Source organism: Staurois parvus, unplaced genomic scaffold (assembly GCF_062004578.1).
Source record: "Staurois parvus isolate SC_StPar_1 unplaced genomic scaffold, SC_StPar_1.0 ptg000227l, whole genome shotgun sequence".
Classification (NCBI taxonomy): domain Eukaryota; kingdom Metazoa; phylum Chordata; class Amphibia; order Anura; family Ranidae; genus Staurois; species Staurois parvus.
This window is the reverse complement of record NW_028318023.1, coordinates 5210399-5235567: the sequence shown is the minus strand read 5'-3', so window position 1 is coordinate 5235567 and position 25169 is coordinate 5210399. Positions and strand designations below refer to the sequence as shown.

Sequence of the window (25169 nt, the reverse complement as noted above, 5' to 3'; positions counted from 1 at the left end):
TGCAATAAAAAATATGCCTTTCAGTGTAGAAAGTTTAAAAGCACCATTTATTGCATAAGAATCACACAAGCATTTAAATAGTCACAAAATGGCATGGAAAGCTCTTCCAGTAGATTCATATGTGATGACGTCACAGGGTGGGCTCCGTCTGACACATTTCTTCATACCAGACCTAAAGGGTTTTTTTGTGGCTCCCTTGCCACTGCTGTCTCCTATGAAGCAGTGTGTCACCTTCCCTCAGCACTTCTGCCTTCCAGACCTCATTCTCACCACTGCTGTTCCCTAGGCAACTCCAAACACCCCACAACACTCTCTGATGCTTGCTATCTCTCTGTCACCACTTCCTTGCACAGTGTGCAGGGGTTCTGCTATACATCTGCTGGTATAAAGGAAAAGAAACCCATCTCCTAGGGTAATATTGCATTCACAGCTTCCTTAATTAAATTAATACTACTACTCACAAGTGTCCAATGACAGGCACTTATCAAAACCAAAATCACCACAGATATAACCCTCTAGAGGCTGGCACTGATATGTTTGTGCTAACAGTTGTCTGTAGCTTCCAGTCTCACTCTTTCAGTGAGGTTCGACTGAATCTCCTCTATCACATGGAGAGCCAGAGGAACTGCAATGATTACATCTCCCATTTCAGAGTTCATGTGTTAACCCTTTACGTTAATTAAAAAAAAATTGTAACCAGATCTCAGACAATGCAGAGCTAAACATATCAGAACATTTCACATAAAGGAAATAATCAACAGGGATAAATAAAAATAATAAAATGTCCTAATGTATCTAAAAAAAAAAAAAAAATCAGTTGTCAGAAATAAGAGTGCACTGCTTTTTTTGTAGTATTAATCTGTAAACTATGAAAATGTGTTCATCCTTCATCTTGCAATCAAGAGAAGGGAGTGTAGGCATTTCAAATGGCTCATGAGAACTCACCACTACTATGATTGCTGTAGATACCATAGTAGCAATGTTTTGACACATTTAGACTGTTTTTGTGGTAACGTGAGTCAGCAGTAGGAAGCATTGATATTTGAGCAATTTTATTTTATTAATTTTTTAATGTTCTGATTCTTTGAAACTATTAACCACTTGACCTCCAGAGGATTTACCCCCCCCCTTAATGATCGGGCCTCTTTTTGCTACTCGGCGCTGCACTAATTCAACTGATAATTGTGTGGTCATGCAATGCTGCACCCAAACAAAATTTACATCCTTTTTTTCACACAAATAGAACTTTCTTTCGGTGGTATTTGATCACCTGTACGCTTTTTATTTTTCACGCGATAAACAAAAAAAGTCCAAAAATTTTGAAGAAATGGTATTAAATTTAGTAATTTGTAGGCCCTGGTTGAATTTGTATGTCTTATCTCGATCTCCTGAGACTTTGCACCACCTGTGCAATTTTCTATAGCAGAGGACTCTTCCCTGTCGTCTTATGAGACCCCCTCATGATATCCCTGTAATCTTGTGGTCAAGCTGAGCCCTATCTTTCTGAATATAAGGATTCCCTTTCCTGGGGATCCTTATAACAATGAGTCCTTCTGTTCCCACCAGCAGCAGTTTTTACCTTGAGTCATTATTTTTCCACTTGGACAGGGTTACCTGTTTCTCCTTTCTTCTTTGATGCTTCTTATTGTCCTTTTGAGAACTTCTATTTTTCTATACCATGTTTGGCCAGACAGTGCAACCTTTTCATGTTTTGCCATGTCTCCCATAGGACCTTGCCCTCATTTTCTCTGACTTCCTTCTTAAAAGGTTCGCCTAGCCTTCCTCTCTCCACTTCCACCTGCATATATGGTCACTTTGCTCCTTTTTTTGATGGGGCTTCTGCCCTCTGGAATGAGTCCCTCTTTAACTGTCTGATCCCATTTTCCTGTTCAGTTCAGGTTCTGGGGCAAATAAATCACCTAGCATCTATACTCCTCTAGGGAGCACAACCACCACCTAAATTCTGTCTTTCTTCCAAATTATTGGGTACTAGGCAACTGTTGTGGTTTTTTTTGTCACTTTTTCCAGCAGCGAGCTGCTTCTATTGTCAAACATTTGGGTCTGTTGACCCTTCTTTTTTCCAGTGGGCTTGGTCTGGCTGTTCAGTTATGTTTTGCCCACCCTCCATTATTGCTTGGGGATACCCCATGGTCAGTGAATTGATTACTGTCATGCACTGTACGATAGAGAAGTAAACATCATCTTTTGGTGCGATTTAAGGGACCACTGTCATTAGACAAAGAGGATGTTTGTTATATTAAGAAACCAGTGAACTATGGTTGCATTATTTATGGCAGGAATTGTAATGGGTGTAAAAATATGTATAATTATCTAACATTTAAATGCATGCCTTTTTTTAATCCCTGTTTCTGTTTAAGGTTTCACACCACTCATCTTGGCTGCAACTGCTGGTCATGTTGGGGTCGTTGAAATCTTGTTGGACAACAATGCTGACATTGAGGCTCAGTCTGAGAGGACCAAAGACACACCATTATCGCTGGCCTGTTCTGGTGGCAGGCAAGAGGTAATCTACTAAATCTTGATGTATTGCTTGCTATGTAACAAAATGCTATTTGTAACAAAAATCCAGATTTATCCAATCAAGCAGATTACAGACGTATTGAGGTTAAGGTTATTAAAACATAAGTACGCCACAATTATTTATACTCTAGTGCAAAACAAAATTGTATACTCCCCAGTAAACAATCAACAAATGAATAAATTGTCCATTATGCCAGAAAATAAGTGCAAATGTCCATCTACCACCATATGCCTTAATCGCTCCATCCATTGGTTATAAACTGGAGAACAAGTATAAAAAATAAACATTTAACTCAAAATAAATAAGACTTCAAACCGTCCTCTCAATGTGCTGAGTGTTCAATATTGCGTCTCCATCTCAAATAGCTCTTAATCACATCATGGAATCTCTGTGCTGTAAATGCAGCGAAATAATAGGTCCTTGTATTACTTAACTGCGGAGTACTCTGGATGGAGATGGACTGCCATATGGAGATTCATTGAGAGAGGCTCAATTGTATGGATGTAAACCCCTAAAGGGGATGGTGCAGTAAACCTATTTCTAATAGGTCGAAATCGAATATGAGAGCATTATATTGTTGGTAGAGGAAACACAGAGTCCTCGGGTGTGATTAGGAGCTGTTTGAGGTGGAGCGGAGATATTAACCACTTGCCATCCTGAGGATTTACCCCCTTAATGACTAGGCCTCTTTTTGCTACTCGGTGCTGCACTAATTCAACTTATAATTATGTGGTCATGCAATGCTGCACCCAAACAAAATTTACGTCCTTTTTTTCACACAAATAGACCTTTCTTTTGGTGGTATTTGATCACCTGTGCACTTTTTATTTTTCACGCTATAAACAAAAAGTCCAAAAATTTTGAAGAAAAACTATTTTTTTTACTTTCAGCTATAAAAAATATATAGACTCAAAGTTGGTTATACGTTTAGGCCAAAATGTATTCTGCTACATGTTTTTGGTAAAAAAAAATCCCAATAAGTGTATATTGATTGCTTTGTGTGAAAGTTATAGCGTCTACAAACTATGGTATAGATACTGCAATTTCCGCCATATTTTTTTTGCTATACAGTGCTGCGCTAGTTTAATGGACAATTGCACGGTCATGCAATACGATACATAAATTAAATTTATGTCCTTTTTTTTTTTTCACACATAGAGCTTTCTTTCGGTGGTATTTGATCGCCTGTGCGGTTTTTTATTTTTTGCGCTATAAAAAAAAAGTGACAATTTTGAGAAAAAAAAAACAATATTTTGGACTTTTTGCTATAAAAAGTGTCCAGTAAAAAAAATTTAAAAATCAAATTTTGTCATAAAGTTTGGCCAAAATGCATTCTGTGACGTCTTTGCTTAAAGAAAAAAAAAACCCAATACGTGTAAATTAATTGGTTTATGTGTAAGTTATAGCGTTTACAAATGGCGGGAAAGATACTGGGATTTTTAATTTTTTTTTTTTTATACTAATAATGGCGGCGATCAGCGACTTATGGCGGGACTGCGGCGGACATTCTGACACTGGGGAGGGGGGGGGGGGGAGGAAACTGACTTGGGGTCACTGACATCCCCAGTGACACCAATACAGTGATCAGTGCAAAAAAAAAAAAAACACTGACACTGTACTAGTGGCACTGGGGAGGAAGGGGTTAACCCTTTCAGTGAATAAAAAAGTTAACTGTGTGAGGGGAGTGTTTTTTACTAGGAGGCGGGGGTGTGTACTGCATGGGACACGCTAATCGAGAGAGAGAAACTCTTCTCTCCCGATCAGCGTGTCAGGAGCTGTCAGGGAACTGACAGAAAGCAGAGCTACTGCAGCCCTGCTCTCTGTCAGTGTTTGCCGCTAATCAGCAGGACACATCCGGTAATGACCGGCTGTGACCCGGCTACTGACACCCGCGGCCGGGATCAGCGGTACAGGTAGGGTGGCGGCGCGCCCCCTACCTGTTTTGCAAAAGCGCATTTTAAAACGCGCTTTTGCCTAGCCGTGCCGCTCTGCCGCCGTATTTAACAGTGGCTGGGCGGCATGTGGTTAACACACAGCACATTGAGTGGACTGTTTAATTTAAATTTTTATATTTTATTTTTTGCATTTGTTATCCAGTTTGAGTAGTGGCTGCAGTGATTAAGATGTATTGGCACATACAGTAGTAGATGGACATTTGCTTGCAGATTTTGCAGCATGATGGACAAATTTTGGAGACTATACAATTTTGTTTTGTACTAGAGGGTTAAGCTTTCAATGCCCTGACCAGCAATGTGGGGGTGAGATTATGGCAGGGTTGTATCCTTTACTACCATGCCCAGCAATAGGAAGGGGGGTTAATGTTCACTGCCAGTAAACTACATTGCAGGAGGCTGGGTTTGGAGTTAAATCTCAGTACTAGTAACCACAATTAATGGGGGGGGGGGGGGGGGACGACATGACAGCTCAACTAGGAGATGGTCACATGGCTGGGTGTTCTTATTGTACTTCGTTTGAAATGGCAGGGAACTATGTTGTATGCTTTTTTTTTTATGGGGAAAAATACTTTCTATAAGTAATGTTTATATAAAATATAATTGCTTAATCTTTCTGACCTTTAACTGTTTTTTTTTTTTTTTTTTTTTTTTTAGGTCGTAGAGTTGTTGTTGGCTAGAGGGGCAAATAAGGAGCATAGAAATGTTTCCGACTACACTCCTTTAAGCTTAGCTGCATCTGGTGGTTATGTCAACATTATCAAAATCTTACTTAATGCAGGTGCAGAAATCAACTCCAGGTGAGTTAACCTAGTATGCAGTCAACTAATTTTAAATATCTGCAATAAATTCTGGCTGTTTTAGAAAGTTTGATGATTTTTTTTTTTGCTATTCAAGTATGTAAATTTTTTTATTTTTTATTCTGGCATTTAGTAGCTCATAGTGGTCAACCGCACATCAGTATTTATTTTTGCATGCTTATTACTATTGTATATGATGGGTATATTAAGTGCCTCTCTTCTGTGATTCTACCAGCAAACATCTTCATGATGTTTATATTTTTATTCCTGCATTTTAAAATTTCCCTGCACATTTGCTGATGCTGCTTTGCAGAGGCCCATCTCGATTGTCTGTTTTTGTATTTATTTTTATTTTTTTTTAATATGGCACCTCTGCGGTTTGCTATGCTGTGTAGGTTCCTATAGAGAAGGGATGAGCATTTTTATGACATTGAACTTTGACCTTCAGTATGTGGTAACAAGTGAGCTAAGTAAATGTACCACAGCATGCAGAAAACTGCATTTACACCAAACAAGAAGTTAACCCCTCTGTCATTCCCTCCACTGGCTGCCGATTGCCCAACGCATTAAATTCAAACTACTAACACAGACATACAAAGCTATTCATAATGCTGCCCCAAACTACCTCACCGACCTGATACCCAAATACCACCCTACCTGTAATCTTCGCTCCTCACAAGACCACCTACTTTCTAGCTCCCTGGTCTCCACCTCCCCCGCCTGACTGCAGGACTTCCCCCATCCTCTGGAACTCACTACCCCAATCCATCAGACTGTCACATACCCTCCTCACCTTTTAGGCGCACCCTGAAAACCCATCTCTTCAAGGAAGCCTACCCCACCCTCACCTAACAGCCGATCTCCTCCACTCCTCCTACCACTCCATCCCCCACAGCTTCTGTCTCCTGTACAACTATCCCCTCCCTCCTAGATTGTAAGCTCGAAAGAGCAGGGCACTTGAACCCCTCGTGTTCTGTTTTGTTACTGTATTCTCATGTTCTGTCCCCCACTATAATGTACAGCGCTGAGCAAACCTTTTAGCGCTATATAAATACTGTATAATAATAATAATTAGTTCATATCAGTATGTGCAGATGTTCTGATAATCATATTATGTATAGTTTGTAGTTGTGTACGTGGGTCAGCCATATTTGCGATTAGATTGGTCCTTTTTAGTTGGTGCCACTGAAAGATATAAGGGTGTTGTGAAAGATGTGCTGACCCTGTAGAATACAGTACCTGAAATTCAGACGGTAAAATAGGTGTCTGTAACTGGGCAATTAACTTTTAAATGTAAATATTTCAATGTGTTAAACTAGAACTTGAAATGTATTTTACGCATGACACACTTTTACATACATTACACTTAATAACGCTATTAATAAGTAATTCAGTAGACATCTAAGGCTTGGTTCACATTAGTGCGATTTCAGATGCGACTTGAGTTGCACAGAATTGCATGACCAGGGAAATCACTTTTGTTTTTAATGGTGCCTGTTCACATCAATTCGACTCAGCATGACACGTTTTGAAAAAGGTTCTTGTACTACTTTGGTGCAATTCCAATGCAATTTTGGCTGCATAGATACACAAACCTTTTCAAAAGTTGCATCCAAGTAGCACTACATAATCGAACTGAAAGATCAAAATTGTATTGTGGTAGTGTAGAAGTAGACTAAATGATTGCTGTTTAATACCTATTTCAATGCTTTACTTCAGGGGTCTTCATACATTCTAAACAAAGGGCTGCTTTGCTGTCTTTCAGACTTTAGGAGGGCCGGAGTGGCCAGTGGAAGGAATGATGCCCAGTCACTGGCGTCGGTGGGAGGAATGGTGCCCAGTCACTGGCGTCGGTGGGAGGAATGGTGCCCAGTCACTGGCGTCGGTGGGAGGAATGGTGCCCAGTCACTGGCGTCGGTGGGAGGAATGGTGCCCAGTCACTGGCGTCGGTGGGAGGAATGGTGCCCAGTCACTGGCGTCGGTGGGAGGAATGGTGCCCAGTCACTGGCGTCGGTGGGAGGAATGGTGCCCAGTCACTGGCGTCGGTGGGAGGAATGGTGCCCCGTCACTGGCGTCGGTGGGAGGAATGGTGCCCCGTCACTGGCGTCGGTGGGAGGAATGGTGCCCAGTCACTGGCGTCGGTGGACGGAATGGTGCCCAGTCACTGGCGTCGGTGGGAGGAATGGTGCCCAGTCACTGGCGTCGGTGGGAGGAATGGTGCCCCGTCACTGGCGTCGGTGGGAGGAATGGTGCCCCGTCACTGGCGTCGGTGGGAGGAATGGTGCCCAGTCACTGGCGTCGGTGGGAGGAATGGTGCCCAGTCACTGGCGTCGGTGGGAGGAATGGTGCCCAGTCACTGGCGTCGGTGGGAGGAATGGTGCCCAGTCACTGGCGTCGGTGGGAGGAATGGTGCCCAGTCACTGGCGTCGGTGGGAGGAGTGGTGCCCCGTCACTGGCGTCGGTGGGAGGAGTGGTGCCCAGTCACTGGCGTCGGTGGGAGGCGTGGTGCCCCGTCACTGGCGTCGGTGGGAGGCGTGGTGCCCCGTCACTGGCGTCGGTGGGAGGCGTGGTGCCCCGTCACTGGCGTCGGTGGGAGGCGTGGTGCCCCGTCACTGGCGTCGGTGGGAGGCGTGGTGCCCCGTCACTGGCGTCGGTGGGAGGCGTGGTGCCCCGTCACTGGCGTCGGTGGGAGGCGTGGTGCCCCGTCACTGGCGTCGGTGGGAGGCGTGGTGCCCCGTCACTGGCGTCGGTGGGAGGCGTGGTGCCCCGTCACTGGCGTCGGTGGGAGGCGTGGTGCCCCGTCACTGGCGTCGGTGGGAGGAATGGTACCCCAAGGGCCAGATAGAGACAGGCAAAGGGCCGCATTCGGCCCAACTGCCGCAAATTGGATACCACTGCTTTACTTCATATACAGTGCTAATAAAACATGAGTTGATTATCATTACAGAATAAAGTGAGAGTTGCCAAAATAAGTATTAACTTCTTAGCAGGAGCAAAGTCTATTTTAAGAATGAAAAAAAGATTTTCAATCATCCAATATGTGTTAGAACAGTTTACTTATTCTACAAAGTTAGAAAATTCTCATCTTGTGTAGAACACAGGCCAGATATTCTTAGACCCTGGGTTATAGGCTGCTACCTTCAGGGATTTGGGGACACCTCTTCGGTGTACCCATAAAACCCTAACCCATTCTGAGTTCAGTTTTTTTAGTTTTCTGTAGGTGATGAACCCCTTAACTAGTTTTTACTTTGAATTCTTAAATCAACTCTGCACTGGCTTCTATAACAATAGCAGTGTATCCAGATCAGTACAACATCTGTAAAAGACGTCCTGTAGTGTTACTTTAGGCACTGACCTTGGTACTTGTGCAATGCATTTAGTTAGCTGCATGGTGCTATGTAGGTCAAGGGCCATTTTCCATTCCTATCTTTCCTAGACCTTGAAGACCCCTCCAGGGGTATGTCCACAGTGATGAGCTAAGCCTGGACTCATACAGGGATCAGTGACCTTGAAAGGTAAAACCGATTTAGTCAATTATTGGACCGTTACTCTAGCCCTATAGGACGTATGAGACTTAAGGTCTCCACTATTTGCAGTGTCTTCATTGGAAACTAAGGAGTCTATTTAACTTTACTCACTTATTGAGTGTTTAATCTTTCAAACTAGGCAGTAAAATTACCATCCATTCAGAACTTAGTCTAAGGTGGATGACTAGGTGTTATCATATCATAGGCCACTTCTGCCCTGAGTGCTTATAAGATACCCAGGCACTTCCTTCTGCTTTGTTGCCATAAGGACTTTGCTACAGGATGGTCAACAGCTGGCTTTCTGTGTCCTTCTTTGGACACGCTTACTCCATTTCGGCACCCTGCTCAGTGAGTACCCACACTGATGGCAATCAAGGAAACCAGGCGCAGGGTAAACGCAGTAAAATTTCAGGAAAACACTTGCTCTTCTGATGTGCTGCAAATTGCTTAAATCGCTCCATGACGGTTTCCCTTGCATTAGAGCACAATTCTCCACCTTCTCTACCAGAATCTGAAGTGGTCTTGCCTCCTATAGAAATAAGAAAACTTTTAAATAGGACCTGTAGTTGGTGCTAGAGGAGGCCACAGAAGATTTCTTAACCTTAAGCCACCCATAAACCAAATGCTATGGCTTCATGTAATATGCTTACCAATGTAGATATGCTTACTTCTGCTGTGCGTAAAAGCCTTGGTATAATTGCTCTTGATTTTTCTCAGTCTCATCAGGCCCATTTCGGTACCTGGGTACTAAGAGACCAGCAAAAAAAATAAAAAATAATTACTTATTCAAGAACAAATAGAACAGGCATTTTAAGGTTTCTCCTGAAAAGGTTTTCACCAGCTCCCCCAAGATCATTGCCAATGTATACCCAGTGAAAAAAACAATTCACTAAAAAGTGGACTGTCCCAGTGGTAGACCCTGCTTTCTCATTTTTAAGCATCTAACTGAGCCTATAGAACAAGGGTCTTCAAACGTTCTAAGCAAAGGACCAGTGAAAGACTGTGGACAGTGAGAGTAGTAGATACCTGGGCATCAGTGGGCATAAACAATGCCCCATCATTGGTATTAATGGAAGGAAGAAGACCTTGTTGGTATCAATAGGAAGAATGGTGCCAATGGGATAAATGCTGTCCTATCATTGGTGTCATTTGGGGGAATAGTGCCCCATGGGCCAGATAAATGCAAGCAAAGGGCCACATCTTGGAGATCACGGCTATAGATGTTCCTTCATTTAATGTTTCTGCAGACAGAATATTGAAGGCCCTTTTTAAAGGCTCAATTTGCTGTTGCAGGTCCAGTTCCTCAACCAGCTATTGCTGCAGTTTCAGGCCCTAAAACAAGTCATGACACAAATTTGTCTATAGCTCAGAATCTTATGGCTTAATGGTTGGTCAACTGAAGCTGCCTGTAAAAGGCCCATGTAACACGTGCGTTTTTTGAAGGAAGGGCATCTCTTGGTGAGACACGTTTATTAAGGTTGTTCCAATCCCTCTGAATGACAAGTTAATAGGCTTCTATTCAGACCTATTTACAGTACCAAAATGTAACAAGGGTAGCTGTCCTATTCTGGATCTAAAATCCCTAAACAAGACTTTCTTGTTTACAAGTTTTGCATTGAAGCCGCAATCATTGCCTTTCTGAGAAAAGGGTGATGCTTGACATTAATAGACGTTCAAGATGCCTACCTCCGTATTCCCGTTTACCCACCTTATCTGCGCTTTTTTTCCTTCACAGAAGTTTTCACCAAGGTACACAAACCCCTTCTTGCCTTCTTAAGATCTCTGAGCATCCAAGTAGATGACCTTCTTATGTAGGATTCATCTTCATTATAACTATGCAAATGTCCAAAGGACTATCCAGATTCTTCAGGCCTTTGGGTAATCAACTTAAAAAAAAAAATCTGCCTTTCAGCCAAGCCTTTGGAATATCTATACTTAATCATAGACACTGGCCAGGCAAAGGTTTTTCTTCTAGCAAACCAGCTTTTGATCTGATGCTGGGTCCTTAAGGTCCAAAAGACAACGCTTTTGTGAGATTTACCATGAGAGGCCATTGCCTCATTAGAAACTGTTCCCTTTGCTCAATTTCACCCAAGACTCCTACAACACAACATTCTGTTGGCTTTGGAACAAACATTCCATCTCCCAGTTGTTTAGTGGATTTGCAATCCAGCCTTGGTAATGAGAGCATCAATTCTCCCACCTTCATGGAAGCTGATAACAGATGAGTGTTTCAATCGCTCACATTTCAGGAAATCTGTTCACCTAGTGAAGCAAAGCTCCCCATCAGTAGCAATAAAACTGACTCCTCTGAACCACTGAACCCTCTTCTCCAGAGATACCCAATTAGAGTGCGATCAGGCAATACCAAAGCAGTGAGCTTATATATCAATCAGGGGGAACTAGGTGTCAGACAGCTATAAAGGAAGCAAATCTGATTATTTCCTAGATGAAAAGCACTGCTTAGCGGTCTCTGCTGTTCACATTTGGGTAGTGAACTATTGCAAGATGGATTTCTTTAGTCATCGCCAACTGGACCAAGTGTAGTATCATGTCACAAATAGCATGGTCATCGATTGCCCTGGCAATCCCATGGACTCCTTTCAAGCTAAAGAATATGTAAACCTAACTTTTCAATTACTGATACATGCCTGCTATACCATGTACTTGTATGAAAAAGTATCCTGTTCTTTGTATTGCTTCCTTTTGTGTGACATCCCTGGTATTCCTGGGACATATGGTCAGTTCGCTAACTGCGCTGGAATTCAGCCTGCTCTCCTTCAATGATCAGACTTGATTCTCTCTCTCCCCCCCCCCCCCCCCCCCTTTTTCCCCACAAAACCTTTCACTGTGGGAAGATCAGTGTACTGCTGTTTTTCTCCTCCCCTGGAGGAGAACACAGGTTATGTGATCACTTATAAAGGGATAAATGGTATTTTATGATGTGTTTTTTTTTTTTTTTTATATCCATGCACAAATGTATTGTCTTTCATATCGATTTTAAATTGGGTTGATTTACAAGGTGAGGGTTTACAGTCACTTTACTATATGCCTCCATAAATGCGTGTTCCTTTCTTAAAAATCTATTACTGTACCTGGGTATCCTTTCTCACCTGCTGTGAACACAGGCATTTCAATCCCTTAGCCTACTTGCTACCTGATATTCTGGCTTTTCTGCATTCAACCAAAACACATTTACAATTTCTCTTATGGCGGTTTTAAACCCGGCAGCAAACATTTATTGCAGCTTACAGATTCCTAGATGTGATGGCTGTATTTCTTTTTAGACTGTTTTTTCTTTTATCCCCTCGTGATCCAGCCAAGTAAGTTTGTTGTTTTTTCACAAAAAATCTATCCGACAGATGTAGCAGTTAGATGGTTGAGACAAACTATTTAACTTTGATGGGGAAGTTTTACAGTGATCAGATTCTATTTATGTAAAGCCTTTATTCCAAAAGGAAAAAAGGTTTGCTGTAACTGCTTATAAAGTAATTAGCTGCCCAAATGTGCTCCATGATCTCCTTCATTCAGAGTGGAGGCACACTAATACAGAAGGTGTTACTGGCCAGATCACCAGGTGAAAACGGGGAGAGAAAAGCCTAAGATATAAAACTAATGCAGCCACCACTTCTGATTGGTAACCTGCTGTATATTTTTTGTTTTGGGTTTAATACCACTTTAAGTGACAGATTTAGGCGTTGTCACCCTATTCCAGAAAACTTTTATCCAAGTTTCCTCACGGATCAGAACCCCTTTACAGTACTTTGTTTTTCCTTGGGATCTGGGCCTGGTCCCCTCTGCTCTGCAGAAACCACCCTTTGAGCTCATTAGGGAAACTTCCGTTTGTGCTCTCTCCTGTAATGAAGAGTTTGTCCTACCTTCCTTTTTGCCCTGCTCCCAAGCATTCCAAGGAAATGACTCTGCATTGTTTGGACGTAAGGGCTGTCAGTCTATCTCAAAGCCACAGCCGCTATGTAAAAGCAGACTTTGTCCTGCCAGCAGAGTCTCGAAAGACACCCTGCTTCCATGCCTATGATTGTCAAGTGGATAATAACTCGTATATACTCTAAAGGATATGGTACCTCCAGTACCATGCTCACTCCACCAGATCAGTGGGAGTTTTCTGGGCATCCAACATCATGCCTCTGTTCCTCAGCTATGTAAGGCTGTCACCTAGTCTTCAGTACACACATTCTTCAAAATCTACCTGGTAGAAGTCAAGGTCTCTGCAGATGCAGTCTTTGGCCACAAGGTTCTTTGTGCCACTCTGAGTTGGATGATGATCTTTGACCTTTTTCCTTTTTTGTTGGGCCACGTTGGCACAGTTCTGTTGTCTCGTTGCCCATCATTCTGTTTCATTGCTTGAGGGCATCCAAGGGTCTTGGAATAGCCAGCCTGTGTTCTGTATTGTATGATTAAAATGCTCCTAAAGCCTTAAAGTTTTACCCTAATGCATTCAAACTTACTGTGCTGCAGGATCACCAAACCCCCAGTCCTCCTAATACTTGCCTGAACACAATCTGGATACAGCGATGTGCACAAGAGCAGCAGCTCTCTCAGCTCTCTACCTTCCTACTGGGCAGATTGATAGCAGCAGGAGCATTCAGCCTCCACTGCTGTCAATCAGATCCTGTGGCAGTGGGGGCTGAGCTGCACCGTCTGTCAATAGACTCAGAAAGGGCAGCTCGAGAGCACGGGTCCACACGAATGCCCCCATAAAAAGCAGCTTTTTATGGGAGCACTTGCTAGAGAGGAGTGGTGCTGGTGACGAACCCCTGAAGTAGTGGATTGGTGCTGCTCTGTATAAAACCATTGCACAGAGAAGGTAAGTATGATGTTTATTATTTTAATAAAGAAAAACCGGGGCTTTAATATCACTTTGAAGTAAAAGGGTTTGTGACCTAACTGTAAATTCCATATCTTGGAGTACAGTACAGGGCTCCGGTCACCTTCCCCACTGATTTTGTTACTCTGCATTGCATGCTTAAAAAAATCAAAGCCAAAAAAAACCACACTAGGTCATACAGTGGATTAGGGTTGTAGGTGTACACAAAGGGGGAGCATGTCCAAAAGCTTTGCCTAGTTACAGCCACTTTGGATAGCAGCCTTTAACCCATGCTCTCTGTATATAAAGCAGTGTTTAGTACTGTTCTCTAACATGTAACATTTACTGGTAAATCAAAATTCTTTTTGTGAATTTAATTTTTTTTTTCCATCAACATTTCAATTTATGTCAATTGTTTTAAAAAATTCAAGTTCAGATTGGTGGATTTTAAATTTAATTCTCGTGTATGTGTAACTCTTTGCCTTCAGAACTGGTAGCAAGTTGGGAATATCACCTTTGATGTTGGCTGCCATGAATGGTCATACTGCTGCTGTTAAGTTGCTGTTGGACATGGGCTCAGACATCAATGCACAGATAGAAACAAACCGAAACACAGCACTTACATTGGCCTGTTTCCAAGGCAGAACCGAAGTGGTCAGTCTTCTCCTTGACAGAAAAGCTAATGTGGAGCACAGAGCAAAGGTACGGAAAGTTCATCATTTTAGGATTGCCATTGACTAGCAGGTTTTTGGATTTATTATAGATGGTATCAATGACTCAATTGGCTCTTGTGAACTTCTGCAATTTATTAACCACTTGCCGACCGAGCTATAGCCGAATGACCGCTACAGCGTGGTTGTCCTGTTCTCGGAGGGCATCTTATGACGTCCTCTCAGAATGCGCTCTCCGGACACAGCTGATCACATGATTAGGTAAAAGGCCATTCACCGTGGCCTTTTACCACATGATCAGCTGTGTCCAATGACACAGCAGATCAGTGTAAATACAGTTGCCAGTTATCGGCAGCACTTTCCGCACGCCGTCAGTGTGAGGAAAGTACTGCCGATACTCAGCAAATGTCAGAGGACATCTGCACTGATCATCTAGGCACTGATGATCAGTGCCAACCACCAGTGCAGTGCCCTCAGCCAGTCCCGCCTATCAGTGCCCATCATTGCTGCATATCAGTTCCTCCTCATTGCCCACCAGTGCCACCTCATCACTGCAGCCTACCAGTGCAGCCTCATCAATGCACATCCGTTAAGGAAAGAAAAATTATCTGTTTTATAATAGAAACAAAGAAAACGTTTTTTGTTTTTTTTTTTTCAAATCGTTTGCTCATTTTTTGTTTATACTGCAAAAAATAAAACACCCAGTGGCAAATACCACCAAAAGAAAGCTCTGTGTATGAAAAAAAAAAATGATAAAAATGTCATATGAATGCAATGTTGCATGCAATTGTCATTCAAAGTGCGACAGGACTGAAAGCTTAAAATTGGCATGGGCACGAAGGCAGTAAAAGTGCCCAGTAGGCAAGTGGTTAATGCAAGACCAGTCACCTTTCTCTTAAAGCTTTGTAAGTTGCAGCAGTTTTTTTCACTATTTTTTTTTTTTTTCTAACATTCTCCCATTGTCAACTACTTTTAGATCTTTGTGTTTTAAGCAATAATTGATAGGTTTAGCAGATTACTTTAACTTTTGTGTCTTCTGCTCCCTTATTGTATGTTTTACAGACTGGTCTGACTCCCTTAATGGAAGCTGCTTCTGGTGGTTATGCAGAAGTGGGACGGGTTCTTCTTGATAAAGGTGCAGATGTCAATGCTCCTCCAGTGCCATCTTCGAGGGATACTGCTCTGACCATTGCAGCAGACAAGGGGCACTACAAATTCTGCGAGCTTCTAATTAGCAGGTACCTTTAGTGGCTACTGTGGTGGTGGGGGGGGGAGAGGAGGAATTTTGTGTTTTTTACATATGCATTTCCACTTTAAAGTGTTACTAAACCCAGGACTATATCTGGTCTCCCACAGTACACAGAACATGGAAGGGCAATTATTTTTTCTTCAGCAGTTAGAACAGTCTTGTGACTATCAGTGTTCAGCAGAGCACACGTTAAAGCTTGTAGGAGGAGCAGGGAGTAGCAGAGGTCTTCTGAATGCGGTGCTTGTTTTTTTTTTCTGCCTAGTGGCTTGCTCCTGATGGTGGCTCTATAACCCTATGGTCAAGAATCTACGGGGCTGAACTTAGAGAAAGGGATCTTCTAAGCATGTCCTGTGCGACTTTGTTTTTAAGATATATTGTACAATTGTACTCAATTTTTTTTTTTTATCTGTGGACTTTAGGTCTCCTGCATTTTGTTTTCATATCAATCTGTTGAGAGGTACCTAGGGCAATCTGTAATGTTCATGGTCAGACTTTTGCAGGCAAAGCTCTCCAGGAACCCCCCCCCCCCCCAAACCTAGCATGTTTTTTGTTATCCTCCCATGTGCAACCCTGGATGTTGGTAACTCTTTTTCCATGGAGTCTTCCAGGAGAGCAGGATTCCCATCCTTGTGTTATCACTTTTTAAGTGTTTTGCTTAAGGCTAGGTTCTTTGATTCTGTTTTATAACTGACCAGTTTGGCAGAAGGACATCCGTTTATTGTTTTTAGTGAGGTGTTCCCTGTTGAAGACTGTTTCTCTCATGTGCTGTCCTGAAAAATGCTTGAAAGCAGTTACTGGTAAATCTTTCTTTTGGGTTTTTTGGTTTTTTTTAATAAAACAATATCCCTCTCACGCTGCCTGGATGTGTGGAGCTCAGAGCGCTGCATGTACAGTTGTAGTACAGAGCGGGAACATGCACGTAGAGGGGACTCCACTCCATAGGTTTCGAGGGCATATTGGGAACATACGATGAGTTTTCCGTCAACGCAGCCAGACAGTATTTTCTAACGTAAATGCAGAGGAGAAGTTTTTTCTTTTTAAAGAAGAAAAAAAAATAAGTGTAAGTTTTATGTTGTCTATTTTATGAAACAAAGTGACTTTATTACTCTAACTTAGAACTTCTGGTATAAATGCTAACAAATTTATGACCAGGTTACTTGTGGAGTGAGTTCAGACATAACACACTGCCATAAATGACTGTTGGTATTGTGCAATTCTTCAGTTTGTTCTCTTTTAATGGCCTTGCACCCAGATCAGATTCCTATTGTTTAATATGAAACTGAATGGTCCACTTCAATGATTAAAGTTCTTTAACCCCTTGACGCCGACGTAACACAAATATGCGGCCTCACGGACCTGGCCTTTTTTCCGTGGGGCCGCATATTTGCGTACCTGTCTTTGTGTTGGGAGCGCGCCCCTCAGCGCGCTCCCAGCACCGAGACCGCGGTGTCACTGAGAGCACCGGGTCCCGTTCTAACGATCGGGTCACATGATCGCTGTGATAGCCTCTGATTGGCTATCACAGTGATCAGTCACTGTGCAGCCCGGCCCCCTTGTTTTTTTTTCTCTCTCTCTCTCTATGAATGGAGAAGAGAGATACATTGTATCTCTCGAACTCCTGTCAGAGAGAAGAAAAAAAAAAGTTTGTAAAAAAAAAAAAAGATAAATATTAAAAAAATAAAAGAAAAAATAAAAAAAAATACCTAGATCAAGGTTGGATCTAGTTCAGTGCCAGGGTTAGTGTTTAGGTCAGGGTCAAAGTCAAAGGTCAGGGTCAAGGTCAGGATTTAAAAAAAAATTGGTGTCAGTTAGTGTTAATGTCAGTGTCAGTTAGTGTTAGTGTGTTTTAGGTAAAAAAAAAAAAAAAAAAGACAAAAACAAAATGCGCACTATGGTTTCTGGGCTGTACTACAGGTACAAACAACAAATAACATACACATATATGGTATCGCTGCGATCGTCAAGAGCTGGAGAATTTATTTTGGGTTGCTCTTTGGTGGTAGGTTATGGTCATAACAAGAAACACATAGCTAAATAAAAAAAAAAGGATTTTTTTTTTACTATTTTTGGCCAGTTTTCCTTTGATAATAAAAAAAAATCAGGCGATATCCATTACCATTTACCACCAAATGAAAGCCCAATTTGTCCTGAAAAAATCAAGGTATAATCCACCTGGATGTGCAAAGTAGTTGTGATGATATGTACGGTTTTGCTATCACGTCAACGGTGCAGAATTGTGCTTAGGCATTTAGATTTGTTTTACCCTTAGGCGTGAAGGGGTTAAATGCCGTTTTTTCCAACTTTTGTTACTATTTCAACTGTATATACGACAGTGCTTAAAACCGGTTTCTTATTACAGGGGAGCTCATATTGATGTAAGAAACAAAAAGGGGAACACTCCGCTTTGGCTAGCAGCAAATGGAGGTCATTTGGATGTTGTTCAACTACTTGTGCAAGCTGGAGCAGATGTCGATGCAGCAGACAATAGAAAGATAACGCCCCTCATGGCAGCTTTTAGAAAGGTACTTTTTCTATGTGTGTGTGTAACAACTTTTATGTTTTAATATTTCAAAAGTGCACATGCACAGATTATGGTGTGCGTGCCTTTTACATATATGCATTATTTATCAGTTTGCTTTCCATTTAGCTGCATTTTCTTTGTGTTGTAGGGTCATGTTAAAGTGGTGCGTTACCTTGTGAAAGAGGTAAACCAGTTTCCCTCAGACTCTGAGTGCATGAGGTATATTGCCACCATTACAGATAAGGTAAATTGACCTGAATAAATCATTGAAGAGTAAACATTTGATGACCACTTCAATCATGATTTTTTTTTTTCTTCTTTCAATTGTATTTGTAATCTGATGTCATACTTGCCAAAAAGCAATCTTGAAGTTGGATAACACTGGATGAATAAACGACTGTTCTTCATTATGGATTTAGCATAATATTAGCCCTCAAATTACATGGGATGAAACTAATTTTAAACACAACTTGAACAAAATTAGGTATTGTAGACTATATATCCATGAATGAATTATTCAGGTGCATTGGGTTATGCTGCTGCCTTTGCAATATTGGACACTGGCAAACTGTCCTTAGCTGGTGGACCTGTTCATCCTTGGAGAAGTTTTACCTTTTTTCAACCACTTCTTTTCTTGTTAGTCACTTCTATCAAGACTGCTTCTTACCCTGGTTTCTCCAGCAGTCTCCAGATCAGTAACGCTCTACATTTACCTTGGGGGACCATTAGGGCCCTGGATAAGGGGGTATCACCAGTCGTCCTGTACAGGTCCCAGGTCAACAGGGGGGCCCAAACAGCTGGGTGAATCGGAGGGGGGGGGGGTTGCAATTACTGGAACTAATCTCCTGTGTGGTTCTCTGTAGCAGCTGAAAGCTGGCTGCTTCTCCTCTGGGATCGGTTCCAGTAATTGCCCCCACCCCACAGGACCGATTACCCGCACAATGTGTCTTCCTTCCCTGCTGCTCAGGCCCCCCTGTGTGCCCCCATCTCCGCAGTGCTGCCAGATTCCCTCCTCTCCCACCCACTGGCAGCTGCAAGCATACAATAGAATCCTTCAGGATGGAGACTGGTAGAACAGTCCAGTAACTGTCACATTTACCTGCCTTTTTCTTTCCTGCATGAACAGAACGAGCTATCGGTACCTATCACTCACTGTTCAGAACTGAAGCATAGTAAATTGTGTGTGGTGTTTTTTTTTTGTTTTTTTTTTCTCTAGGAGGCCTGTCAGGTTGGCTTAAAGGGGCCTTGAGGTTTCTAATAGCCCTGGGGACCATACCCAGAGCCTTCTGTGTAGGGTCAATCTATATTGTTTGCTTCAGGCACTGGATCCTGAGTTTAGGATCTCGCCTTGATGATGTGTTATGGCAATGTGTGTAGTTAGCCGCTGGGTGCTATACAGATCCAGGATGTTGTTCCATCTCCAAGGTTCCCAGACCCTGAAGATCTTATCAGGTTATGCCTACTGCGACAGGCAAAGTTTCGACTGCCTAACAGGCCCAGCGACATGGACAAAGGTTAGACAGAGTTTCCATGTAATTTGGACTGTTCTAACTGTGCATAGCCTGCAGTGCTTGGGAGACATAATGGATTCTTAAGCATAGATATGGGGAGTTATTCACTTTGTGGTCTTACCTGTTGTACAAATCTGTAATGCCTTTTGGCATTGTAAGTATTTCTTAAGTAATTTAAAATTTGGCTTTCTTTTCCTATCTGCACATAGCCTCAGGATGGTGATGTAGTTGCAGCATGCCTCCTGGCTGACACACTTCCACCCACCATATCTAATGAAAATGTGTACACCATGCTTGCTGCACTTTTTGCTTCCTTGTGCTATAGAGACACAGTCAAGGAATATTGTCAGTGCTTGGGTTACACACCCATTCTGTGAGTACATCGATCCCCTCACTTTAGCAATAATGGATCACAGGTGCCAGGGAGCTAGGACGAAAAGGCCAAATAACACATGCTGTGCCAATGGCCTACAGGTAACTCCAAACCCCACTCTGGTGGATAGCGGTTTCCTTGTTCTTAAGCAGTGTTTGAAAACACTACTTCCCTCCTCCTGACTCTAGTACCATTTCAGGTGCACACTAGGCCTATCTGACAAAAGCAGTTTATTCTGCCACTGTCTGAATTCTCCAGAAAACTTTTGGCGCTTCTAGAACATACGGTTTCCCGAAAAGAGAAAAATGATGAGTGAACATTCTATTTAAACCCCTGTGTGTCTATTTCTTTTCGATAACTGCTGTCCACTGTTGACAGACAGACTGATCCAGTCACAATGGGATGGTGATACCAATTCCCTTAGAGGAAAGGTTCTGCGGATTTTATTGAAACCTATTCTTAGTCACAAACTAAATAGGGGCATCTGCTCCATTCTAGACTTAAAGGCTCTGAACAGATTTCTTTGGGTACCAAAACTCTGGATGCAAGATCTGTCATTACTTCTCTGACAAGGGGAATTTCTGGAATGAATAGACCTATCTACTTATTCCCATCTTCCCCCCACCAACGCTTTCAGGCCTTAGACAGTTCGTCTATCGGCCGATTTTTTATCGGAAAGAACAATCGGCCAATTTTCGCACTGTTAGTGGGGCAATGACATTGGCTGATTTTCGCGGTTCCTACTCATTTTTTTTTTTTTATTGGTCATGCTGGAAAATTTGTGAAAACCGGCTGATTTTTGCAATCATTGGTGGCAATAGAACGACCGATGTTTCGTTTTTCGGACGAAAAATCGGCTAATAAACGAACCATCTATGGCCTGCATTACTCTTCTGTAGACTGTGGACATTCATCTCACAGGGTACTTTGATGACCACCTACTGAAGGACTCTTTCACCTTGACATTGTCAGCCAAAAGACTGCACAGTTCCTTCAAAATTTTGGATGGTTAAAGAGTAACTCCACTTTTGTTAAGGAAAATAAACATTCCCCTCTGGATGATCTATGTACTTTGCAAGTATTTTAAGAAACTTTGTTGCCGATTCCTACCTTTTTTGTTAATTTGAAGAAGTAGCTGGCTGTCTGTGCCCATGTGCAAAGTGAATATGTATGGCAGTGACTTCATAATAATCAGCTGCTGCACCTGCAAGGCTCTGAGGAAAATGGCAGGGTCTGCATCCCTTTAACCGTGATTTACCTTTGGGGCTATCTCATCAAAAATTTTCGTTGTGGGGGATGGTCACAATCTGACTTGCATCTTAGTGCAGACTTCTGGGAAAATCAGTCAATCACACAAGAACTAGGCATCCCTAGTGGTTGGCATTATATATTCAACTCTGGCACACAACAAAAGCCCAACTAGTTCTTAGAGAGGTGCATCTCCAAATTGGAACGTGCATTGATTTCCCCTGAACATACGCGCCTGGTTTCTGCGTTTTACTCCGTACTTAGGGATAGGCCTTCTGCCTCGCTTTCCAAATTACAAGCTAAGTGGGTGACTGATGACCCAGACCTCACGCCTTACTAATTCCTTTTTTGACACTGTCCTTTCGGCCAGAGAGAAACTTATTCAACCAAGATATATCCACAGACTTTACTACACCCCTAAGTGGCTCTTCCTTGTGCACGAACGGGAGTGTCCTCTGTAACAAATTCGAGGCTGAACGGGACAATTTTATACACATGGTTTGGGCCTGTCAATTTCAGGCCTTTTTGGTCAGAGGTTACAGAGTTTATTGCCTCTAATTTTGAGCTCCCCAACGTATACAATCCCAAATGGTGTTTATTGGGAGTATTTGAGGACATAGAATTCTCAGCTAGGACTAAAAGTTTTCTTGGATTGCTACTCTTTTATGCTAGGAAAACAATTGCTGTACAGATAAAGGTTGATGACCTCCATATGGGCCTATGGAAAAAACTGATTAATCAAAACCTTCAGCTTTATAAATTAACATATGAGGGGATGCCCTAAGAAATTTCTTAAAATATGGGAGCCATGTGTAGATTCTCAGGATACCAGTGAGTCCTTGCTTCACTTACTTTCTGACCTGCCACCTCAAGTTCTTACATAGTCCTTATGTTCTGATGTTGTATGTGTAAACCTATCAAAGCCTTTGATGATTAAATATGCCTTGACTGAACATTGTAATATGGGCAAGCACCAGTTACTTTACAGTAATCTACTGTTTGTAGTTATGTACCCTGTTAGTTTACGGGTGATTGTGCCCTTTCCTTTTTTTTTTTTTTTTTTTTAATTTCCTTTCTACTCTTTTCTTTTCATGTACACCTGAAGTATAATGCCCATTATTATGTAGATACGTCTCTTGCCAATACATTTCAATCTATGACATCACACTTTCATGTATATTGTAAATTGACATGTTAATTTATTTGAATAAAACAGTGATTGTGCAGTACAGAGCAGTAAAACAAAAGTGGAAAATGTTTCATTTGAGTGCAGTAATTTACTCGCATGTTCTCTAGTTTACACGAGTATAAGTGAGTATATTACAATACGACCAGTGAAGAATTTTACTTGTCTATATGCTTACACACCTCTACTTGCCTATACTCAACATTACTCAGGTTCTTTACACACAGTTTTTGCACCCTTGCACACAGGCGTCACAAGTTCCTAAAAAAAAAAATCAGTAAATGATGACTCTCCTGTGCAAGAGGCCTAATAATGGATATTAAAAAAAAAAAAAAAAAAAAAAAAAATCAGTCATTGTCCAATTTAACAATGGCCTGACAGCATAATGTAAATGAATATTAGTTATAAAAACATGCATAAGTAATACAGCTATAAACGTTCACGTGGTATTTTTAAGCGAACAAGATGTGATTTAACTGCAGACTGGCAACTTTAATTTGAGGGTATTTACATCCAAATCAGGTGAACGTTGTAGGAATTACAGCAGTTGGCATATGTGCCTCCCACTTGTTAAGGGCCAAAAGAAATGGGACAGAATAATAATCATAAATCAAACTTTCACTTTTTAATACTTGGTTGCAAATCCTTTGCAGTCAATTACAGCCTGAAGTCTAGAATGCATAGACATCACCAGACGATGGGTTTCATCCCTGGTGATGCTCTGCCAGGCCTCTACTGCAATGGTCTTCAGTTACTGCTTGTTCTTGGGGCATTTTCCCTTCAGTTTTGTCTTCAGCAAGTGAAATGCATGCTCAATAGGATTCAGGTCAGGTGATTGACTTGGCCATTGCATAACATTCCACTTCTTTCCCTTAAACTCTTTTGGTTGCTTTTGCAGTCTGCTTTGGGTCATTGTCCATCTGCACTGTGAAACGGCGTCCAATGAGTTGTGAAGCATTTGGCTGAATATGAGCAGATAATATTGCCCAAAACACTTCAGAATTCATCCTGCTGCTTTTGTCAGCAGTCGCATCAATAAATACAAGAGAACCAGTTCCATTGGCAGCCATACATGCCCACGCCATGACACTACCACCACCATGCTTCACTGATGAGGTGGTATGCTTAGGATCATGAGCAGTTCCTTTCCTTCTCCATACTCTTCTCTTCCCATCACTCTAGTACAAGTTGATCTTGGTCTCATCTGTCCATAGGATGTTGTTCCAGAACTTTGAAGGCTTTTTTAGATGTCGTTTGGCAAACTCTAATCTGGCCTTCATGTTTTTGAGGCTCACCAATGGTTTACACCTTGTGGTGAACCCTCTGTATTCACTCTGGTGAAGTCTTCTCTTGATTGTTGACTTTGACACACATACGCCTACCTCCTGGAGAGTGTTCTTGATCTGGCCAACTGTTGTGAAGGGTGTTTTCTTCACCAGGGAAATAATTCTTAGGTCATCCACCACAGTTGTTTTCCATGGTCTTCCGGGTCTTTTGGTGTTGCTGAGCTCACCGCTGCGTTCCTTCTTTTTAAGAATGTTCCAAACAGTTGTTTTGGCCACGCCTAATGTTTTTGCTATCTCTCTGATGGGTTTGTTTTGTTTTTTCAGCCTAATGATGGCTTGCTTCACTGATAGTGACAGCTCTTTGGATCTCATCTTGAGAGTTGACAGCAACAGATTACAAAAGCAAATAGCACACTTGAAATTAACTCTGGACCTCTTATCTGCTCATTGTAATTGGGATAATGAGGGAATAACACACACCTGGCCATGGAACAGCTAAGAAGCCAATTGTCCTGTTACTTTTGGTCCCTTAACAAGTGGGAGGCACATATGCAAACTGTTGTAATTCCTACACCGTTCACCTGATTTGGATGTAAATACCCTCACATTAAAGCTGACAGTCTGCAGTTAAAGCACATCTTGTTCGTTTCATTTCAAATCCATTGTGGTGGTGTATAGAGCCAAAAATGTTAAAATTGTGTCAATGTCACAATATTTATGGACCTGACTGTATGCAGATCTCCGTTTTCCCCTTTGATACAATAACTACATGTGGATCACCCACCCATTCCATTAAAAAAAAAAAAGCGTTTAAAGAAGAGGGGGTTAATCAGTCGTCCTCTAATCATAGTTACCTAAGGTTGACTTAAGACACCAGCCCATCCAGTTCAACCTGTGTGGGTGTGTGCATTTGTTGTGTTTTAAGTTTTTGCCATATCCCTGTATATTGCATTCACTTAGATGCCTATCTAAGAATTTTTATTTCAAACTATCGACACTTCCTGCAGACACCACTAATTGTAGAAGGGAGTTCCACATCCTTACTGCTCTTAACAGTAAAGAACCCCCCTACGCAGATTAAGGTTAAACTGCATCTCCTCCAATTTCATGGCATGGCCACGTGTATTAAGCTCCCTGAAACTGAATAGTTTTCTTCCTATGCTGGGGTCACCATTGAGGTATTTGTATATTACTATCATAACTCCTCTCAAGCATCTCTTCTCCTCAGAGAATAAATGTAATGTTGGTAGTCATTCCTCATAATTGTGGTCCTCCAGTACTCTTACTAGCTTTGTTGCCTCTCCAGCATACTTCCTGAGGATTGGTGACCAAAACTGGATGGCATACTCAAGGTGTGGCCAAACCAGAATTATGTATAGTGCTAGCATTAGTCTTATTTCTGGAGTAAATACTCTTTTTAATGCATGCTAATATTCTGCTGGCTTTGCTTGCTGCAGCTTGGCATTACATGCCATTGC

The 25169-nt window shown here is 42.0% G+C and overlaps 1 protein-coding gene across 1 annotated transcript in view; it reads left to right on the top strand.

Moving 5' to 3' along the window:
- ANKRD17 (ankyrin repeat domain 17) overlaps window positions 1–25169 on the top strand; it is a gene marked incomplete at its 5' end in the record, with an annotated part of 115845 nt that overhangs the window by 51088 nt on the left and 39588 nt on the right. The window contains 6 exons of the mRNA XM_089679612.1: window positions 2379–2524; window positions 5152–5294; window positions 14135–14348; window positions 15380–15555; window positions 17926–18088; window positions 18236–18331. Coding sequence (XP_089535738.1) covers window positions 2379–2524; window positions 5152–5294; window positions 14135–14348; window positions 15380–15555; window positions 17926–18088; window positions 18236–18331 — 938 coding nt within the window. The remainder of the gene's footprint in view (window positions 1–2378; window positions 2525–5151; window positions 5295–14134; window positions 14349–15379; window positions 15556–17925; window positions 18089–18235; window positions 18332–25169) is intronic.